At 38.5% G+C, this 22,601-nt stretch overlaps 1 protein-coding gene across 3 annotated transcripts in view; it reads right to left on the bottom strand.

Moving 5' to 3' along the window:
- RNF145 (ring finger protein 145) overlaps positions 1-22,601 on the bottom strand; it is a 52,438-nt gene that overhangs the window by 17,647 nt on the left and 12,190 nt on the right. For all 3 annotated transcript variants that reach the window (XM_055812619.1, XM_055812618.1, XM_055812617.1), the window contains 3 exons: positions 18,484-18,697; positions 7,008-7,116; positions 1,242-1,333 (listed from right to left, as the gene is read on the bottom strand). In XM_055812619.1, coding sequence (XP_055668594.1) covers positions 1,242-1,333; positions 7,008-7,116; positions 18,484-18,667 — 385 coding nt within the window. In that variant the 5' untranslated portion in view covers positions 18,668-18,697. The remainder of the gene's footprint in view (positions 1-1,241; positions 1,334-7,007; positions 7,117-18,483; positions 18,698-22,601) is intronic.

Here is a 22,601-nt window from a genome sequence, read left to right as displayed (position 1 = left end):
ATTCTGCTTTATCATGGGACCCTGCATTGCACCCGACAGAGATTCAAAGGACTGATTACAAACATTTTGTTACAGAAACACGCTAAAGGCTTTAGTTTGGTGTCACTGGACAAGACATCTAGAAATTCAGAAGACAGAAGAAATGATACCTAAAGATTTCCTTCCCATGAAAAATACCTATGTTATTTCTATTAAAACAAAATAAAAAGCAAAGACAAATGCCATATTTCAAAGTAAGGATCCAGGCAAACTGGAGATGCATATATTCTGGTAGACCTAACATATTGTAAAGAAGTAAACTCATTTATATCTGCCAGTAGCAGCTGCAAGTAAACAGAAAGCAGCTGAATTTTGCCAACAGTACATGGCTGACTAAATCTGTCAATAATCTGATGAAAACCATAGATCTTAGTGAAAAGAATTAAGGAAGACTCTTCTTCCAAGCTTGTCTCAGGCTTAATTTTAATACACACATAGTGTGCGTATATTCCAATATCCTCTCAGTAGAACATATGGTATGGTGTAGCAACCTTAACACTGAATTTATTCTCTTCCAGTCAAAGTTCAAAGGGTAAGGCAACGGTCTAGAAAGTCCAATTCTTCAGGATTTATTTGGGATTTTTAGATACAGAAGTTGTCTCTGCCATTAATCAAACAATTTAAATGTAGCTTTGACTTGTAACCCTTTAAGTCTTTAATCAGAAATATCCCTGGGACTCCACTAAAAAAATTAAAAGGAAAAAAAAAAAAAAAAAAAAAAAGGGTGGCCTGTAGTCCCATGCACACACTCACAAATCTATTTCACCAGGGTTTTTTGGTAAGAGAATGATAGTGTTCATCTGTAAGGCCAATGAAAAATAAATATTTGTACAATATTTTCATTGACAAAAGCACTACAAATACATGTTATTACTGAAATTTCTACAGTACTTTCCACCTAAAGATTACTGTAAACAATCCAGTCCTAAGTCAGATTGTGAGCGAGAAGAACATAGGGGCAGAGAATGACAAACAGACCTAGAAAATAATTCAAAGCTGCGAGTATGGGAGTATTGGTAAAGTGGCATATAAAAAGCCAGACAGGATACACCTAGCCTCCCATGCCTCTTCATATTAATAAGAACTGCAGCTACTAAAGGTGGTAAGAGAGATTTGAAACCAAGAGATAAAACGTGTGCAGTTTTCAATGAGGAGAATTAAGCAAAGGTCTCTCCTGCATCACAAATATTTAAAGCACTTACCTACTAAAGCAGTCATGAAACGATTCATAGAGAGAGGTTCCAAGTACATTGGCCCTTCATACCCTGATTCCAATTCACTCCTCACATAATCCCTAAAAAAGCAAATCCACAAATAATTAAGATCCATCCGATCAGACAAGAAGCAATTTATTCATTTCCATACGTATGTAACTTCGGTGCATGTCACAGTCAATTAACTACATTACAAAAAGCAGTATTAACACTACTGTTACAGCAGCCTCACTGATGTAAGGATCTGAGGCATGACTTAAGCGAGAGTAAGTATTATTTGTAACCAGACTCACTGTCATAGCTGTAAAAATCCTTTGGGACATCCAAGCTGCTCTTCAGAGCGTGGCCTGAAACTGCTTATTGACAAAGCCTCTTAAGCACCATTCCAATTTTAAGTATCCTTATTAAGTGTTCTTCTTCCTAATAATAATTTCTTTTCCCATCAGCTCCACGGGAAAAAAAACAACAAAACTAAATTGAAAGCTTGACAGAGAGGTCTCCGACTTTAATGCTTATAGTATTTTGTACTTAATTTCTTTGCACTGAATTAAAAAACAGGTATAAAAGAAAAGCGACACTCATGGACTAGTCAAGAACAGAGTTGCTTCGTAATCCTTTTATCCAATATGATTCAAAAGTTTAGTTCTATCCTGCAAAACCTGGGGAACCCACCAGATAGCCTCAAACCGACAGACTGCTATTGACAGACACAGTAAGATAGTCTGACAACCTGACAGGGTGTTTGTAATTTCTCTCAGAAAAGGCTGGCGAGGAGGGTGGGCTCACGCAACCAAAGAAAAAGGTAAGAACCTGAGGAGCCTGGGCATTTTTCTTCAGTTGGTGATCATCTATCAGCTCTGCCTTCAAGCAAGCTAACACGTGCAACAGCAATGGAAGTCAAGCATGACCTTCACACTAAGAGCAAGCGTCTTGCACTTCCAGAAGGCAATCCCGAACAGCACAAAAGTAATTCTCCAGTGGCTTCTCTACTCCCTGCCACGAGACAGCAGGCTGTACTCGTGATCCCTTACATCCAGATCCCCAGCCCCCTTTTCTGCCTTGCCCTGTGACCTTTCAGCCTGCACTCCCAGGATGGCTGCTGCTCCACCCCGCTGTAACACTACTAACTCTGCACCAGCAGCACAACAAAGCCTGTGGCTCCTATCTGGCTGATACTGTCCAGTCACATCTAGCTGCATCACATCCTGGGAATGCCAGACAGACACACTTCATCTGACTCCATGTGGAGCCAGCGGAGTCTGTTTGCTCAAGGGGCATGGAACTTCATTTATTATGTATTTATTTATATCAGTGAGGCAAGCCACACTTGCTGGAACAGATGCAGTCAAAGTACTGGAATCCACAACCAATACAAAGATTGCTCTTTTTATTTCAGCGCAGAAAAATATACAACTCAGTACTACTGGAAACATTCACTTCTTCCCAGAAATGTGGAAATACACCCTTCTTCTAGTATTAGCTTGCTAAGTCAAGCTAAGGTATTCACAATTTCATTTGCAAAAAAAATCTCTGGAATTCAAGACATAAATCTCAAAGTACTAAAACAAACACTTCAAAGCCTGTTCTTCATAGCTGACAGCCCTGCCTACTCACTGCAGCTTTTCAAGTGTCATAGTGTATGCAAGGTATGTTGAAATGGGTTCTTTAGACTGTAACCTACAATTAAAAACACACGAGGATTGAAAAGGTACCCAAGATGACTGATTCTAGATAGAACTTTCCCCCTTTTTATCAAGGTATAGCTAATCACAAGTGTTTTTTTCCACCTCCCAACACCCATCCAGATGTAATCTTTGGGACACAGTTGGGTATTTATTTTTATATGAACCTTCAGAAAACACCTTCTGAAAGCGTTAGCAACACAAACAGGATAAGCCATCAGAGTTACAAAGGGAGAAAAAATTAACACCATTTGCAACATGCTGAAGATGGCTTTTTGTATTAGCAGTATCATGCTCCATCCTCACATTTAAGGCATAAACATTGGCTATTTCTAAACTACTGGAATGAAAGCAGTAAAGACATCATCAAGTTTCCTCTGTATCTGTTAGGAAACAGGATACCAACTGTAGGAAGATGACCTTACACAACTTAGCTAAGCCATACCAATAAAGCTGCATTTACAGTTGCTTCCTCAACACCAGGAACACGCATGGAGATGGCCCAGATTCCTTCAAGCTACGTTTCTTGCTGTTCTTTATCTGATTCAGTCATCTGCATGGAGGTCTGTACTTGGCTTAATTCTTTTAAGTAATTCTCATTAATTTTTAGGCCTATCAGCTCAGAGAAGCAATGCTTTAAGATCTCCTAAATTTTTTAAACAGTATTTGTAGATGCTATCTGAATAAGGAAAGTCAAAGCAATGATTCTCTTATTACCAGTACAAAACACAAGGATCTTTTGGCACAGATGCCAATCAGAAGAGGCCTCGAACAGCTGCAGTGCCATACAAGATGTTGAGAAGAGCAAGTGCCTGCACTCAATTTTGATCAATTAAAGCTGTATTAAGCTGCAGCTTTTACATTTGAGAACTGTTCACTTTACTGCAGAAATGTAAGAAAACAAGAATGCTAAAATGATTATTTGCTAGTTAATGAAACGACTGAAACTACGTTATTACTTTAGAAAATTAGGATCTAAGAAAAAAGCCCAGATGACACTGCCTGCTTTTCATTCTGTAGATGCACTCCCAGCCTCATTTAATCAAACTACTGGACTGTTAACATACACTCAGACAGCCGTGACTAACATTACTCTGAACAGGTAAAGAGATACAGGGCTCAAAAATGACCATTTTTTGTTATTGAAAGTGCAGAAAGGTCTTCAGTTATTAAAAATATGCTTTGTAATTGACTGACATAAGGCACAGTGGTTATCTGACCTAATTGACTCAACATTGCTGACATTTACTTTGGTGGATTAATTCCGTCGTCAACATCAAACACACTCTCATAGGCTTTAAATGTCTACAAACCACCTTAAAATTAAGTGTATTTTAAGATTATCCATAAGAAACAATCCAGTCTCTTGCCCTCCTCCCCTCCTGAGTCTTTTCATCTAAGCTCTGTGAGGCTCAACACTTGGAATACAATCATAACAAAACTGCAAAACATGAAATAAGATAATGTAGATTCAATTTTTTTAGCATTAACAGTGTGTTTAATTGCATCATTTCTTTTCCTGCATAACTACCTCATTTATTTCTCCAAATTTTATTGCTGGAAATAGGGGAAAGAAATTTGATCCCTTTAAGCAAGACATTTGTGCAGCTACATATAAAATAAAACCAGCATCCATTCTCCTTGTCAGAAGCTGCAGGATTTTGTTTTTTAAAGCAGACTTCTCCTTTTTCCATAAAGGGACAGTGTAGTATCCCCACCCAAATTGACAAGTTAACATGCTACATATAAATGTAGCCATCTTCTTGGACTCTGCAACTGTTCACAAACATCAGCTAATCAATCTTTACACACTAAGCTAATTCTCAGTCTGAAGATAAGGAAACAAACCCTTAAGAAGTTAGATGACTTGTCAAGGTCACTCAGACCTGGAAGCCTGAAGTCAGAGCTTAACTATAGAATTCAGATCTTATTCCCAGACTTGCAGCCGAACCGCAAGCTATTTCTGGGGTGGAAAAAAAGCACTGAAAGCTGAAGTCTTTTCAACAGCTCAGGATTTCCAGGACACTGCAGAGTCACAAGTGCCAGCTGATTCTGGTCTTGTTCTATAATTTGCATTAACCAAACTGGCCTCAATATGAGACCTCTTCATCTGTCTTAAATAGCATCCCAACTGGTAGTGCATGCAAGTAATTCACAGGAAGTTTTCAGCTCTAAGCAGAATTATTAACAAAAACCACTCAGGACACTTCACACGTGACTACTGTTTGTCTTGGTATGATCAGTCTGCTGAAAATAGAAACATCACTTGGAATTGGATAGCTTTGGCAATAAAAGGAATAGCTCCACTAACGCTGTATTTGTGTGTTGCACTTTATTTTCAGTATCAAAAATAATGGAATTCAAAAATTCTTTTGAAAAGCTAATGCAAGTGTCACTCCCCACATTATACAAAGGCTGCTGCTGAGAACCCTTTGCGCAGTGCTTCTTTCCAAACCAAGTCAGTCTTATGTCTGGGGAATGGGTAAGCTCACCGAAAACCGTTAGCAACTACATTTGCTTTGCAAAATAGCTAGGGAATACTGCTGGACTATTTGAATCCAAGACATCTTTTAATTAAATATAATTTTTTTTGTGCCAGTTGATGCAAGATTTAATTAAAGTCTTTATTAACTCACTCCAGAAGCATCAAATAGAGAAAGCTTAGTACGAATATGCCAAATAGTCCAAGCAACAGTTATCTAACCTTTCAATGACGCCTGTCAAGGCTCAAACCTCACACAGAAGTCACAATACACATTACATAGAAAAAAACCCATAAAAGTTATTAAAATCAAAGACAGTGCTACGCCTTAATGTATCAACAAAAATCTGTACTACGTCACTTTCTTTTAACAAATTTAAAGATCCAGAATGGCATAAACATCCCTAGCTGTAAATGTTCTGGACCAAAGCCCTGTATCTGATGGGTATTTGTTACTAGCTTTGTTTTTATTTCAACACAAGTTCTGAAACAACGTTTAGGTTGCTTTTTCTAACAAGTAAGCCTTCAGCCCTATAGGAAACACCCACAAACTGTATCTATAAAAACTCAGGACTCTCCTGAGGATGACAAAAAACCCTCTTTCCTTCCTACCCAGGCAATAAGAGGCCATAACTCCTCTCCGGCACCCTCGCCCGTTCAGGAAATCATTAACTGCAACTCTCACAACCACAACAGTGACATTCCAGTTGCCACAAAACCTTCATTAATACTCCCCTGAACTGCAACATACCAAGTAAGAGATACTCCAGCAAACACTCTGGAACAAAAATTTTGATGCAGAAATAATGTATCGCCACTTCAATCAATCAAAAGCACATTTTAAGATGTTTCCCATCAGCAGGCACTAAAATAAGTCAGGCTCAAGTCTGTATTTTCAAAACTTCCCATGTAAAGCCATTAATGTGATGGCACTCTCTTGGGTTGAAATAAAAATCTTGTCAGTATGAGAGTTTACATTGGCATTCAACGTATTTATCTGGAGCCAAAGATAGCTGACTTTGTCTTGTCCAACTCAAAGTGCTCTCCAGACTCCTGTGCTCGGTTTTAGATCCAAAATGCCTGTCTGTTTTCATCGCAAAAAACATGGCACAAAGATAAATTTAAGAATAAACTCCACTATTACTTGACTTTTGCCATCTACCGTCACTATTTTCTTTCTCATCCTGTGTGCCAGGATACTAAAAGTAACCTCCTATGAGCTTTGTAAAATGCTCTAGTGTTGAAAGCATGTTAATCAAGCCATTGAGTAACTCAAGACTGCTACACCAGAGGCCTCCGTCTTGTGGTAAGTGCCCTCTCAGATTAGTGGACATTACACTCCACAGAAGAGTAGCTTGAAATTCCTTCAAAGTCAAATGAAAATACACCAGAACTACCTGACTGCATATCTAATTCCATAAACTTTCAAGACAAAGAACAGCAACAAGAACAGATCTGTTTAGGTGTCTGGCATTGAAAAAAGGCCTCCACAAAACCAGGCCTATCCTATTTATGTAAGATATTAACAAAATACCAGTTAATTTTCTAACTCCCAAACCAAGCTAACAAAATTCATCCATTTATTCTTACCTGGAAATTTGGTGCCCAGCATAAAGCAGCAGTGCAGTCAAGAAGTACAGGTAAAGCTGAACAAGGTGTTGCCTTGGTAAAGTTAGGAGAACAACACTTAAGATGTAACCTGTAACAAAAAGCAGAAATTGAAATTTCAAAAGATACTATCTAACCCCAAATTTCTTAAAATGTGAATTAACACTCAAATTATTCATATCTCTTCAACCACCTTTGTTTTCATTTGGTTTTAAAATTAACGTACCTACATTTTCCTCTCATGAAAACACAAAAGCACACAAAAAGGCTGCCTGTCGCTTTTTCTTTTTTTTTCTCCCCCTGGAACAGAGATAGCTTACCAGCTTCTGTAAGATTACATCTAGATGCCAAGAAGCGGACTTGTTTTTTAAACAACACTTAATTAACATAGCCTATGCAACAAAGAGAAAACAGACCTACTAGGTCTTCCTCTTCTTCCATATGAAAGCAAGTTTCAGTGTAGCAGGGGGAAAAAAGCCTATCTACACAACAAACTCAGTCAATTGATATAAAAAAAAAATCCTTTTCTTCAGGCAAAGGACACAGATGATTAGCATTACACAATTCTTCCATTGTATCTTAATGATTTAAAGACACTTTGCATGCCCATAATTTGAGATGGGGGGCCACAGGCTGCTCTCTAGACAAGTAATATTAAAGCATATTCAAGCTATCAGTGTTGCGTAGATGGAGGACAAGACTTGGCACAGCCCAGGATTTGCAGGCATTTACACCAGCAGCCCCTTCACTTCTTGTTAGCATTTAGTAAGACTGTGGAAACAGACCCAATGCAGATACAGCTTTACTCTTCAAAACCACAGCGTGGCTGCTTCGCAGCCTCTCCAACAAGTAGAATAGTGATCCTTTTTTTCATACCTGCTCTCATTAGGATTCTTAAAGCGGTACTTTGAAGTCCACTTCACAACTGGGTGGTACACATCCATCCCCTTTCCCAGACAGACTGCAGGTCAAAAACCCAGCACATGGTGCCCTTACTAATCTTTATTTCCAAGCTCTCCATCACAATACAGTGCACTCACGCTCTTTCTGAAGGTCAGTTTAAGTGCCTGGCACTGAAATCCTTTTAGGAAAAAACCCAGCAACAGCTAACAACTTCCCTGCAGCTAAGAACAAAACACTGTAGAAGAACTTATCCTGACACTTACAGCTATACTAGTCAGGTTACATTTAAAGTTCCATCCATCTGTTCAGCCACACTAGGCACAGCCTTTTTAACTTGAGATAAGTATTTTTAAAAAGCTCACAGTATAAATTAACAAAATAATGTAACTCTAGTTTAAGCACTTGTAGTGGGACAACCAGCTACTATGAAACAGCTTGGAAACAGGGTATGTTCCAATATTTGACAGTCTGTATTTATGCAGAAGTATTTCAAAGCTACTTAGTATCTGCCACCCTCAGTAAGCCACCTCTGTAATATCCTCCCGCACCAACAGTTCGATGTTCAAGAAGGTAACTCAAAGCGTGCTCTGAAAAAAGGCATCAGACCAACGGGATGCCAAGCAATGATCAATTCAGAGACAACAGAGGACAGGAGTGATGACAGACAGACAAAGCCTATTTACTTACCTTTCTAAAAATATACAATTTATGTATTTAATATAAAAGATAATCTTTCAAGTAGTTTCATAAAGTAGATGTGACAAGTTGCACATTTGTCTGAGCAAGTGCCTTTTCAAAAGCCAAAACAATTGATAGTTTCTTTGATTAAAATGAGGTGTCACACAAGTCACCACCACTAGTTTCTGTACAGAATCCATTTGATTATTTACAAAAAAGATCAGAGGGATGGAATACCCCTCCTGTGAGGAAACGCTAAGAGAGCTGGGGTTGTTCAGCTTGAAGCAGCGAAGGCTTTAGGGAGACCTCATTGAGGCCTTTCAGTTCTTAAAGCGGGCTTGTAAGAAAGATGGGGACAGACATTTAGTAGGGCCAGTATGATAGGACAAGGGGTAATGGTTTTAAACTAAAAGAGGACAGATTCAGACTAGATATAAGGAAGAAATTTTTTAATGATGAGGGTGGTGAAACACTGGCACAGGCTGCCCAGAGAGGTTGTAGATGCCCCATCTCTGAAACATTCAAGGTCTGGCTGGACAGACAGGGCTCTGAGCAACCTGATGTAGTTGAATGTCCCTGCTGATTGCAGGGGGATTGGACTGGACCACCTTTAAAAGATCCCTTCCAACCCAAACCATACTATGATTCCGTGATTTTTATTTCGAGCTTTTTAAAGGGGCCTGAAACACAGCACTATCACAGTTAGCTGCTAGCAATGGCTTTATAGAGAATTAACATGCTTCTGGTTAATACAACACAGCAGATTTTCTACATCATCAGTTTTCTTAGCAAACACCTGTATTTTATAGAATTCATCTTCTCTGTTCACCACTTTCCTTCTACCAAACACACAAATGATAAGAGCAGGAACCCCTCAGCAGTGTCTCCGTGAGTTCATTTAACTAGTTTGCACCACACCACAGCATCATGTGCGAGCTCCAGCAGCTCTCACACCATCTGCAGACACTTTTAACACCTCGTCCCTGATGTATTCACCACCTTCCCTTGATAGCTTAGTTAAGGACAACTCTCTGCAGAACAACCCACGTGGCACAACCATGTATCATTCTAGCACTTGAGTCGAATCTCTCTAAACCCTTCCTTCTGACTGTAGCCCATGACTCAGCTTCAGGTGGAGAACTAAATGGAGTTTATTATGCATTCTTTTATTCCTCTATTACTCTATAAATAGTCTAAGAATACCTGTTTACTGTATCTGCACTTAAGCTCTGCCATCTCCTCTACCTTATTCTATCACATGAAAGTCTGCTCCCTGGCCACATGATGAGGTACTTGAACGGTGCTAGGATAATTTCTGTAAAAGGAAGACATTTTCGAGGGCAGTAACTGCACTCCAACACAGCCATGTTGCACAGGAATATTTTAGAAGTGATTGAAGTTCATCCTTTTCTACATCAGCACAACTTTAACTAAAATATATCAGGAGACATTAAAGGAGTGGAAAAAAAAGTCTAAGTACAAATCAAAACATAAGAAGACTACTGTCATATCTGTGCCTTTTAAACAGAAGGCTTCCAAACAGCACGGATGCTTGTAACACTGCACAGGGAAACAGCACAAGACAGCCAAGGTTACTGCAGTAGCTTAAGCAATGAACTGCACTGCTCATGAGTTTAGGTCGGAATTTCAATGTTCACTTTGAAGCAGCCATTTGTCTAATTGTTAGATTTTGAAGAAGGGGAAAGTGAGAGACATTTGAAGTAGTTCCATTTCACTCTTTACAGTTCCCTCTTGTGACTTGATAAGAGAGAGATTTCAACACACTTCATACTGCAATATTTGCATTTTTGCTGCAAAAGCCCTATTCCCAAAGTGGTAGCAACCTCATTTTTATCAGCAGTGCCTCTCCCCTCCACAAAAAAGCAAGCAAATAATTCATTACCAAACCATCTCATTGCCGAAGAAAAGGAAGACAAGCTCACATTCAGACATACTAGCAGTAATATTCTATTCCCTTTGTTCTTGCCCATACAAACGATGTAATAAACAGGATTCTACTTTGGAAAAAAAAAAGCAGCATGAAATGAAATTTCTCACAGTAGCTTTCTCATCTAAATCATTACATTCTGTTTTCATTTGCACCTCCTCTGTCAGAAGAAAACACGATGTTGAGAACATATATATGTCTTTGGAGAGATTCTCCACGCCCATGGATTTACAGTTTGAGAAACAGTCATCTTGCTGGGTAACCTTTAGACATGGGTTAACAGTAACTAACGCCCACTTCCATCCAAAGCTTTTTGAGCTTTACATCTACATGCTATTTTCACTCTTGGGACTGGGGTTATTGTCACTTTTAACTCACCAAGTACATTTCACAAGTTTTAGTGTAAGCAACAGGCTCAGTGAAGCCCAATTCCTGCCCCAGTAAAGAAGCTGTTCTAACGCATGTTTAAAAAGCAGATAAAGACAAGAAAGAATAAACTCTTTCCTGAATAAAGTCTTAGTGGCCTAGTGACAGAACACCAAGACACAGAATTGCACCTTTAGGCTTCCAGCTATAAAGAGCACTACAGAAGATACATTCTGCCAACCTTAGGAACACAGAGATACCCCCCCAAGTCAGTACCTATTCAGGAGCACAAGGAAGCAGAGAACTTCTAGTGCCTCTCGTGCAAGATGGTACAGATTTAGGCCCCACTGGAGAAAATAAAACTGTGAAAACAGTAAGTAGAAAAGCCAAGCTAGACAAGAACACGTGTATTAACTAGCTCATGACTTCATTTACAACTTGTTGATTCAGCTAGATGAAAACCTCTCACTGTGCAATACTCATTGTTACAGTAAGCAGCAGCTCACATACTGCCTTTCAGCAATCTCTAGCTGTGCACCACCAAGGTGCTTCCCAGTTTCTCTCACCCTGTATTACTTCTTTGCCACTCAAGTGTCTGAGTTTTATCAACACACTGCATACAAGGGAGGCTTCTGGAACATGATCAAAGTTGCAACTCATCCTCTTTATGAAACATTCTAGTGCTCATTTGCATGATTATAGATCCCTTGTGTCCACTTCACATAATTACTCACAAGTTTCCTGCAGGTTTAGTCTAAAAATGAGAACTTCGCACATGAAAGAATTTGTAACATTTCTTAATAAACCCACAGCGTATCTTGGAGTGCCAGAAAGTAATAGCACAATTGCTTGGATTCTACCAGGAAATTAATTTGGGGGGCCCCTAACTTCCCACTTGGCTATATTCTATGAGGGCAAAAGGCCCATCTTACAATGACTTGCAAAGCAACTTGTTGTGAAGTAGCAAGTTGTGAGCCATAGAATACCATCGAAACTCCTGTCTCTCCTGATTCAATGAAGGATCAGTGCACTACTGAGTTAGTCATTTCAGCCTAACCCTTCACTGTCCTCATTTTAGTTTATTCAGACAACTATCTGGCCACAACATGAAAATAACACAGCACAGACTTCTGAAAGACTGCATTTGATATGGCAGAAGTATTATAACTACAATTGGCACTTTTATTTTCAATATGTCTACTTCTCAGAATAATCAATCCCCACACTGGTTACACAACAGTTTACACAGAGATTTAATAAACTATGCCTAAATCATAGACATACGTTTCAAGACTGAAGGATTTCTAAAAGATACACTTTAGAGCTCATGACAGTTAAAGACACGATGCAGAAGTTACCAAGAAGATTCTATGGCCTCTTCACTAGAGGCTGGCTAGCTCAAGGCCAGAAGGAACCCTAACAGCCACTTCTTTTAAGTCACATAAAAGGAGAAACAATAAGCTCTTGTACACACCTAATGCATATTATGCATCCCTTGAAGGATAACTCAGCCAAATGGGGTCTTCTGAATTGATTGGGACAGCTAAGCCATCCTTCTGAGCGAGCCTTACTCTTCATCTGCCATTACAAAAGGCAGTGTCACACAGAACCTCTGCCACCATGCAGAATGATCTCTTCTGCATGAGATGTGGCTCCAACACATGGCTCATGCAAAATTCACTCCACTGAAATAAACCTAGAAGCCAAGCCATTCAGAGAGCACCTAATGCCAAAACCCCAAGTCCCAAGCAGCTACCAAGGCACCAGTACTACCAGCACAAAGGGTAGCTTTCATCTAGCCTGTCTCACCACTGCTAACTGAATACCTGTTCAAGGCAGCGTAAGCACAGTAGGCTTTAAGATGTACTGCATTTTTGAGGAGTGATGTTTTTGCATGGTGATGCCAAGGCACACCTCTTCCTCACCCTCCCACTCAGCCAGAGCTGCCTTAACCAGTGTTATTCACTCGAAGAAATTCTGTACTTTGAACTAATGTGGCAAATATTTTGCCCTTCAGAAAACACTGAAAAAATTAGTTCTAATTTGAGAAAGCACATGTCTAAATGTACTTGTACACAAGGAAATTAGTATTTACCCAGTCACAACACAGTGCAACTACAAATAGAGATCAGAAATCCTGTTATCAACATCTGCACATCTCAGTGAAAATAATACCAACAAAAGAATTCACTCATTACTGGGGTACTGCCATCAGTTTCAACAGCTGTTTCTTGAATTTTGAAATGCGTAACAGATTGGGCACTAAGTATAAATAAATCCAAGAACCGAGTTTCTTACAGAGATCTGCAGCATTGTCTGACCAAATAAAATGGACTTTTGATTCTAGTTCTGTTATATGAATCATAGGCTGTTTCTATAACACAGCGTTATCTAATGATCAGAATTCTGGGACTAATTACAACCATGGAGAACTTGAATACGGGAAAAGGACACAGAAGTGGAAATGTAAAAATAAACAGTCAAAATGTATTCTAAATTATGAACACAAATTGCCATGTTGTCATGAGACTGGTATTCAGGCCACTGAACCTCAAAATTTTAAGTGTCTCCTTTCAAGCAAGCTGCTATTGCCTTTTTTTTTAAAAAAAAAAAAAAAAAAAAAGTGATGTAGGTTGCCAAAAAGATAACAAGTTTATCTGAAGAAAGGACTCATATGCTGAGGACACTGCTTAGTAAAAGCCTACAACACTAAGCAGTATAGGAATAAGCCTCTGGAGTTGGGAAGCAAAAAAAGGGCACACTACATTTTGAGCACAGCATAGTGCCCACCCTCTTCTGTGTCTACCAACTGCAGCATACAGTCCATTTTCTCCAAGAAGAGAATATGAAGACCTAGCAAGTAATTTTTTTAAAAGAAATAAAGACCAAGTCCATGTCATAAAACTGCGTTTGGTTAAAAATAGCTACAGTTCAAAATAGCGACGCTCAGAAAATAGTCCTACTACTCATTTATCTAAATGCTGCTGGCAGGAGGGAGACAGAAGACAAGGGACAGCAAACCCAGAGATGCTAAATCTGAATAGCAGCCCATCTTTGTATGCATTAACTGTATTTACACACTTAGTCACACATCCTCACAATTTTGGGAAGTTTGTTTCTTCTTACACTGAAGCTTCACGTGGCCCTTCATATTGTGTTTGTATCAGAGTACTGTATCTTTCTTTCCTCTTAACAGAAACAGCACCACAGAAAAGCAATCCAATAAAAGAGCTTCTAATTAATAAACAAGAGCTTAAAGAAAAGTGAGCAGACCAACACAGGGAGCAATCCACAAACACATGATGGCAGAAAGTTCAGAAATTTTCTCCTCCCTCAAGTCCCTTTATAAAGGCAGCAATCATAACAAGCAGTTCACACCTAGGAAGTGATGTGACAAAGCAACTCAAGTATTAACCACACATGTCAGGAAACTGTGATTACAAGCAGGGTTGTGAAAAATGACACACCTTCCACCTATTCCAAGTATTTAAATAGTATCCTTACTTTTTCTCAGCAATTTCTTTTTTGGTAATGACAAAGAAGAATATAGTTTTAAGATAGGAAACTGCTCTTATTTTTATTCTTAGGTACAAAACCACTACGTATTTAGTACAGTTTTGTGCCTCTAGCATGACAATGACTTAAATTCCAAGTCTGAGTACGATTACAGGTTAAGCTGGTGACTTCCCATCTAGCTCAGAGTACTTACCAGTTAGGACAAATAGCACTGTTTTGCCCTTCATTGGAAGAAATTAGGTGGTTTTAACTGTTTCCACCTTCTTCATTAAAAGAATGAAAAACAGTGACTGTCTTCTCAGAGCTACTCTACAGTGCAGAAGAAAGCACTAAAGTCTAGCAGTAGCAGTGTGTTAGTCTACCCTACATAGAGGTTTGAGATAAAAGCCATTTTAGTTAGTACAGATCTTTCCCAAAGGAGAGGCAACTTTAAATTTACACAAAATTATTTTAATGAAGTCTTAATGAAACCACATCATACCTATAGCAGTTGTGGACCAAAAAACTTGGTTTGCTTTCTAAGCTTCTTTCCCGCAGATCTTTCTACCTGGTTACAGCCAGCCTATCAACTGTCAGAATGACATCTAGTAATAAAACACACTGCCACAACTTTATCACATGCTACTCTTCAGTCAGACTGTCTGAATGCATTACCAAAAAAATTAGTATTTAATATAGAATGTCTTGGAGTATTTGGAAAAGTGTCCTGGTACAGTAGTGGTTATGGACAGGATACTCCTGAACACTTCAGAAGAACTACAGGATGCACTTTCATTCATAGGTCACATTTGCAAATAACGCTTATAATTCAGGATTTTTCAATACTGGTCAACTATTGCTAGCATGTGCACCTGAATTTGGGTTGTAATGCCATTTTAACCATTTCTTGCCTGTTTTCACAGGCAAGTACATACCCAGTAGATATGGAAAACAAACAAACAAAATTATCAAGTACTTCTTTTCATCCCAAGCAGCTCTACTAATTTTAAATTAAGTTTTCAATAAATTATCTGGCAAGTATTCTGTAAGTTGTACCAAAAGTACTTCCATCTGTGTGCAATCAATCAAGTTTTAATCTTGAGGTGATCCTGTGACCATCAAGAATGAGTTTACACACACAGAACAAAAACTTTTTAGCCAGAGATATTCCCAAATTGTTGCTTAAGTTTTTTAATGTTCGTCTTTTTAAGCACACTTGACAAACCTAGAAAAGTTTTCAGAAGTGAAGAACAGTTTTAATGGCGATTCTAGAAGGCAATTCATATGCAGAAAAACAGTATTATGAAATAAAACAACATAACACAAGCTTTGTACACAAAAGCTGAAGTGCATGTTGAAGACTACTGCAGGCCATTCATGCCTGCCAAAAGAGTAACCACAGTACCATTTGACAGATAAAAGTTCATAAACAAAACTACTTTGCCATTTTTCCTATATGAAATCGATCTGTTTACATTCACTGATTCTAACTATAAATTTATCTCAGCTGTTTGCATTGCTTTATGCATATTTAGTTAAATTTCATGCAGTTGAACTTGCGGTTGAGCACTTATCGGGACTGATTATTTTCTTTCACTAAAGCAGATAAGGGCTGTTTCATGAAAAGATATGAAAGGGAAAAGCTGTATCAAAGGACAAATTGCATGCTAGAGGCTTTTATTGTATTCCCAGTACTGCTAACTGGAATGTGAATCACACTAACATACATCACTTCACTCGATCAAAACAATTGGCTTTTCAAACTTCTAAGTTAAATGGATGGAAGAAAACGAGTGCATTTAAACAGAAAAGATATTCCTAGCAACCCTCAGCTCTGAGCAAATTTTCAACTTTGGATCCTTAGTTCCAGGACAAGATTCACTATATCAAGATTGGGTAGAGTTCATTGGTTTTTATGGCTCTCTAATCAAATCATTCCTTGAGCATATGCCCAAGATAGATGTACCCAATTTCCTAAGCTGCTAGAAGCACTTCTATGATATGGTATCTTACACTGCCTATATTAGAAATTCAGTGATTGATATTGCAAAGCTGCCACAGCATTTGCTGATACTGTGTTTCCTGTCAGTGAAACAGGGTCTTTTTTCCTAGAAAGAACAGATTAACATGTTGAAACATATCCATGGGACCTTGTTATTTAAATTATACACTGGCAGTTAATTTCCCCCATATCTTCAAATATCAAAACATATCTTAAAAGGAGCTTAAATTCTTAAACTTGTGGAAAAGTACTTTGTTTTCCTTATTAATCCAATTCATATCTTTTGATATGTCATTTTAATTAAAGTTATACTGTAAACTGATGCAATTAAATCTATATAAAACTGCACGTGAATTGACTTAGCCCAGTGTCACACTGACACAGCTTAAAACAAAAAAAACCACCAAAGAACTGAAACAAACTAACTTTATTTGGAAAGTACTAGCAAAGTTTTGTCACTGAAAAGTGTCTGAAAAATCTTTTAAAACAAGCAACCTGTTTGATGATTTAGAAGTCCTTCTTGGTCAGCAACTACCAGTTGGAGTAGTAGAAGTAGACACTCAATATTGTGAAAGTAAAATGTATAAGAACTACTGAGTGATTGTACACCGACACAAAGTCAGAATCCGCTGGTTTGGTACTAAAGTAGCATCCAGGTGAAAAATACTTCGGTAACAATACCTACCCTCTGTAGATATTGGTATATCTCAACGTACTGAAGTGAGGACAGGGTTATCAAATGACTATAAAGAGGAGCTATGTTACAGCTGGAAATTACCCACTGACATCTTGATACTCTAGTGCACAACTGTTAGTTCTGTATTAGAAACTGATCTAATAAACTAATTCCTAAAAGGTACTTGTGTGCATAGAAGTGCATGAGAAAGCCAGCTGTACTTACATACCACCATGGTCCTGTGTCACATTCACCAACAACAAACAAGTACTCTCACAAACATCTGGAAAGGGCATAGAACCGCAACACCAGCTTTTTGCACTAAAGTACACTAATATCGCAGCATGAGTAGAGCGGAGCCAGAACAAAGCCGCACGTGTTTTTAATGGCAGTATATAATTTCCAGACAATAGCCATTTGATAGATTAAAAAAAGAAAAGTCACATGGCAACACTCTAGTCAGTCAGGATTAAAAACCTGGACATGCATGCTACTTCAAAAAACCACAGTCCTCTTAACTACTTAACTAAAGGGCGTTTCCTTTAGCTGACTGCAGTACAGCTTTATCCCCAAAGCCATCTACAAGGAAGAAACATTGCAGAGTGGGATAATTATATGCTAGCCATTTCTCTTCAAGCTAGGCGCTACTCAAGCAGACTGTCGTTGGCCATCAACCTCAACAGTCTGGATCCAATCCCTAATTAACCCCATGTGCAGTCACTAGATGAATCACATACCCACCTGGAGAGCAGGTCCCAGAACATCAATCCTTTCATCACCTAAAACCAGACATCTAGCATTTCAGAGCTAGACTTGCAGGCCAAGGTTCAAACCTCAGCTCCCTGAGGTTTTTTGTCCATTTATCTGCAACACAAGGACTTACTACCTGCTCTAACCCACTCACAGCATATATATGGTTCATACAGTTGTAAACTGAAGAGCCATACTCATGCAGCAGTAAAAGCTAACCTTCTGGTGCTGTGGTCAGTCCAAACTAGGCAATATTTTCCCTAGTCTCTTGTTTAATGCCAATGATATAAGTTACAATACTTGTTGCCTGCACAGCATTTCACAGCAGCTTTCCGATTAGTCAGACACAAGCCAAAGTCACTGTGCTGTTCTCTCAGGGCATCAATCGTGTTTCCAAACACCGAGTTTGTTCTATTTACAATATCAAGGTTAAATAACAAAGTTCAGTAGAAGACTCTAGACAGGATTTCTTTACTGTTAACATAAACAGTCCCTTAAGCAGAACAGTAATGAATATATTATTGTGCTATTTGTCATAATGAACGTATTATCATGCTATTACCGAATTCTTAAAATTCTTGTAGTAAGTAAAACAGTCTTTACTACAGCAGCGTTTTCTCTTGAATACATGTACACTTACCCACATAATGCATATTAAGGGCCAAGTACTTGTACTGGAAGAGAGGGTTGTTGTGCAGGCTACTTCTTTGGATCTGCTGGAAGAATGAGCTGACATCCCATCTGTACAAGACATCCAACAGCATGATGCTTGGGACCCTTAGGGCCACATTTAATACTGCCTCCAGCTTCTCCTTTGCAGCCATTCTCTTCCCTTTCTGTGAACTGGCAGCAAACTGTAAGTAGCAAAAGACAGAGAAGAGTAATCAGATCAATCTCACTGTACAAACAGCTATTAGGCTCTGTGAACATATGAATGGGGCTTCCTGTATGGCCACAAATGACTGAATGAATCAACTGAATTAAATTCAAATCGAGACAGGACAGCTACCATTTTTGCTATATAAAGGTCAATTTGCTAGCAATTTTTCCACAGTGATACTGTAAAATGGGGGTGGGGTGGTTAATGACACAAAAATTGTCAAAGGTTGTGCACTGAGTAAACCTTCATTTTTACGTGCACTAATTCAGCATCCAAAACCACAGCTGAAAGACCCAACATACTAGGTACTACCTAAACATTAACACGATAAGCTTTAGAAGGCAAACACCAACAAAATTCAGAGATTACTTCCACTTCGCTTAATACTATTTCTATGCTTCTCAAATGACATAACCACCAACTAAAGAGTTCTTACAACATTTTAGATTCAATTCTTCAGTGCAAATTTAAATAACGTTTTCCAGTATCTAAGGTTTAAAAAAAATAATTTACAGCATTCAGTAACCTCTACAAATTTATATATTTATGAAATTTGAGGGCTATGTGTTTTCAAGATTAGGACTAATAATGCAATTATTCTATTCATTTTAAGGTAATTCACCGCAAGGAATCATACAAACAAAAGACCATATCTTCACTCCAGAGTATTAGAAGGTAATTTAATTTTGGAGCTTGCAATCAGAGAAGATGGATGGTGTAAGACAATGAAGAGTGCTTTTGTTTTTTTTAAAGAGAAAAAAAAAATGCTGGTCCACAACAGCATCTCAAACAAGATTGAGTCACCAACAGGACCATTTCAAAGAACGTAAGGATCAGTTTCCACATCCTGTCAGAGCACTGCCTTCAGCTGACACTGACAGCCCTAAAGGAAATGTGCTGCTTTAACCACGTGCCACCTGCCCATCCTAGGAACAGAATCCACTCCAGGCTGTTATCTGTGAAGCATCAACTATACACACTGTGTTAGGGAAGTGCAGCTGAAGCATTTAAGGCCAAGGTAGGAATGATCCAGCAAGCTTTTATCCACAAGCAGCCATTCAAACAAGTAAAACCAATCACCTACAGCACAATCCATTCCCAGATGAGGTCAGATTTAAGAAAAGGCTACCAATCCCAATTATTAGGGGGACAATTGGAAATAACTGCATCCCGACCAAAGAAACAAGAAAAATTCGCACTTGGAACTGCACTTTTTAAACAGGACTTCATTCATACTGTCCTTGTGTTAAGTTTTGAAAGTTTTTGCAGTTGTGCAAGTTTTATACTACCAAGCCAAGATAGAAATACAGCACGAAATGAAACATCCTAGCATATAAAAAGCTACAAAATCTTCACTCCTGTATGGACACGCAGACATACACAATCCTCATATGAAGTTTTATTTCTGTTGCTATGGCCAAGATGCTACCACAGTATATGCTGTTCCTACACACACCCAAACTGACACTTGTCAAGGCACGATGACATAAAATTAATTCAGCTCAAGAAGTCACAACAGATCAAAACTGAAATTTGGCTCAGTAAACCACAGGGCACGGGCTTGCTGCTTGTCACTGTCTAGCCCACAGTCTAACTTTTCAAGTTATGTAAATGCAGGCACTTTCTACAGAGCTCTTGCAACAGCTCTACAAACCCCAAAGACAGCACATCCTTCCCCTTGCACAGGAAGCGCCTCCCCACTAGGTCAGGCATCCCACACAATACCAGCGTTTCACAATGCTTCCCAAAAAGGTCAGCCAGAAGACTACAAATATTTAGCATGAACAATAAAAAGTATTGCCCAGACAGCTACTATGTAACACTGGCATTCAACACGTAGTGTGAATGAAAGATGGAATTTAAACATATGGTATCATATGAACAAAAGCTGGGAGCTACAGAGATTGTATACAGTTCTGCCGGGCTGCGAAATAGTGAAATACAAGCCCATGCTTGGTATACAGCTTAAATAATTCATGTCAAAACATTTTAAGTGTCCTGGAATTTTCAAAAATCTTTGGTTTTGCCAAGTTCACAAAATCAATTAAAACACTGAAATTAAGCCACCTGCTGTTTTTTTGCTAAGTTACTTTTCCAGGCAGATCAGGACTTAGGGGTGGGTGGAAACTGACTTACAGGATTTCACTTTGTCATAAAAATATCTCTGTAAAGTGACAACAAGCACCTGATTTAAAATGAGATGCTCATAACTGTTAAACCTTTTCCAGTCATTAACAACAACTAAACAGTAGGACAAGAAGGAAATTTTCACTTGAGCTTTCACTTTCCTTGATTACTCCAAATTCAGTATTAGAAGTCTGTGGAATTCTGCAAGTTACCAGAGGTCCAGCACATCCAAATAAAGCTGAAAAAGTCTTCCTCCCGAACTCATACAGGAATACTTGAGAGTGTAACAGAACTGAGGAGTGCAGCATTATATTATCTAAGAAAACAATCTAAATTCTAAACCCTGTTAAAACAAAAGCAAAACAAACTTTGAAAACCACATTATATCGCAATGGATAGGCTATGAGAGGCAGCAACTGCAACTCTGCAGCATATTCTGTCACTGACTGACAAAGCATCCAATACTAATAAGAAACCCTTTAAAATTAACTCCACTAGAAATGCGGATGTGTTAAATAAAGCCTCGGTTGTAATTGCTGCCAAGTTCCAACAGAATGCAATACAGGCAAGCAAAGTCCATTGCTCTAAGCTCATTATGCTGTAAAGAGCTCTCACAATACATTATTCTGATTGGTGTAAAAACAAACAAAAACAAAAAAACCCCACAACATTAAAAGTCTAAAACCTTTAAATAAATGATGATGACAATAGGTCAAAGTTGTACACAGCCAAAAAATGGACTTAAGAACAGGACTGGGAAGGCACTTGTATGTGTTTCGAAAATTATCCCCCATGAATTCAAACATCTCCCTGTTCCAAATCAGGATAGGAAAAAGAACAATCTTAAGAAGAACTTCAGACTTCAGATCCTAAGTGAGTGCAACCACAGCTACATTTTAAAAATTTCCCATCACAACCGATTGCTCATGGAAACATTTTTGTTTTCTAACACAGTACTATTCAAAATTCCCTCCCTCACCTGACATACCCATTTTGTCAAAAGCGTATTCCTGGTTAGCCTTAAAGAAAACAGTAGAATTAGGAAGGAAAAAGAATAAAAATCTCACAAGTCTGTCCCAGCTCATTCCACGAGCAGAACAGATCAGCAGTAACACAACACCACAACCACCCTCAAAGGTAACACACATTTTCCCTTTAATAAGTTTTGTTTCTGAAGTTCTGTCATCACATAAAATTTTACCATTTCAGCTGAAGCTGTGAATTATGCCACTTAAACCAGTGTAACCGTTGTTTATGCACCAACATAAATATACATCTGCCACATCACAGGCAGAAAATGCTCACTGTTAAAGCAGTACAGGAGGCCGCAGAAATCTGCATCCATTTATCCAAGTAGGTACATTAATTACATTAACAGAGTAGAGTTTCTACATTTAGAAAAGCATTAATTATAAAGTTACTTAACAGTTACAGAAATATGCTGGGATGTGTGCAAATTTAAGAGTTATTCTCATACTAGTGCCACCAAAAATCACCACAGAAAGATACCGTAATTCCAGTTGGGATCAGAATTTCAGAACCAGACTTAATCCCGCAACATTCAGCTTCACATCTGTGAACAAGATGCTTATTCTCGTACAGGACTACAACCCAAAACACTTAGCAAGACTGACTAGAGACCAAAAGAGACAATCTCAACTTCTGCTCATCACATCTATGAAATTCTAGGTACTTTGGATACATCTTTTAACAAGCAGACATTGTTCTGTAGTCTAGTTCCCACTTTAAAT

The sequence above is a fragment of the Falco peregrinus genome, chromosome 8, assembly GCF_023634155.1.
Source record: "Falco peregrinus isolate bFalPer1 chromosome 8, bFalPer1.pri, whole genome shotgun sequence".
Lineage (NCBI taxonomy): Eukaryota > Metazoa > Chordata > Aves > Falconiformes > Falconidae > Falco > Falco peregrinus.
This window is presented reverse-complemented; position numbering and strand designations above follow the sequence as displayed.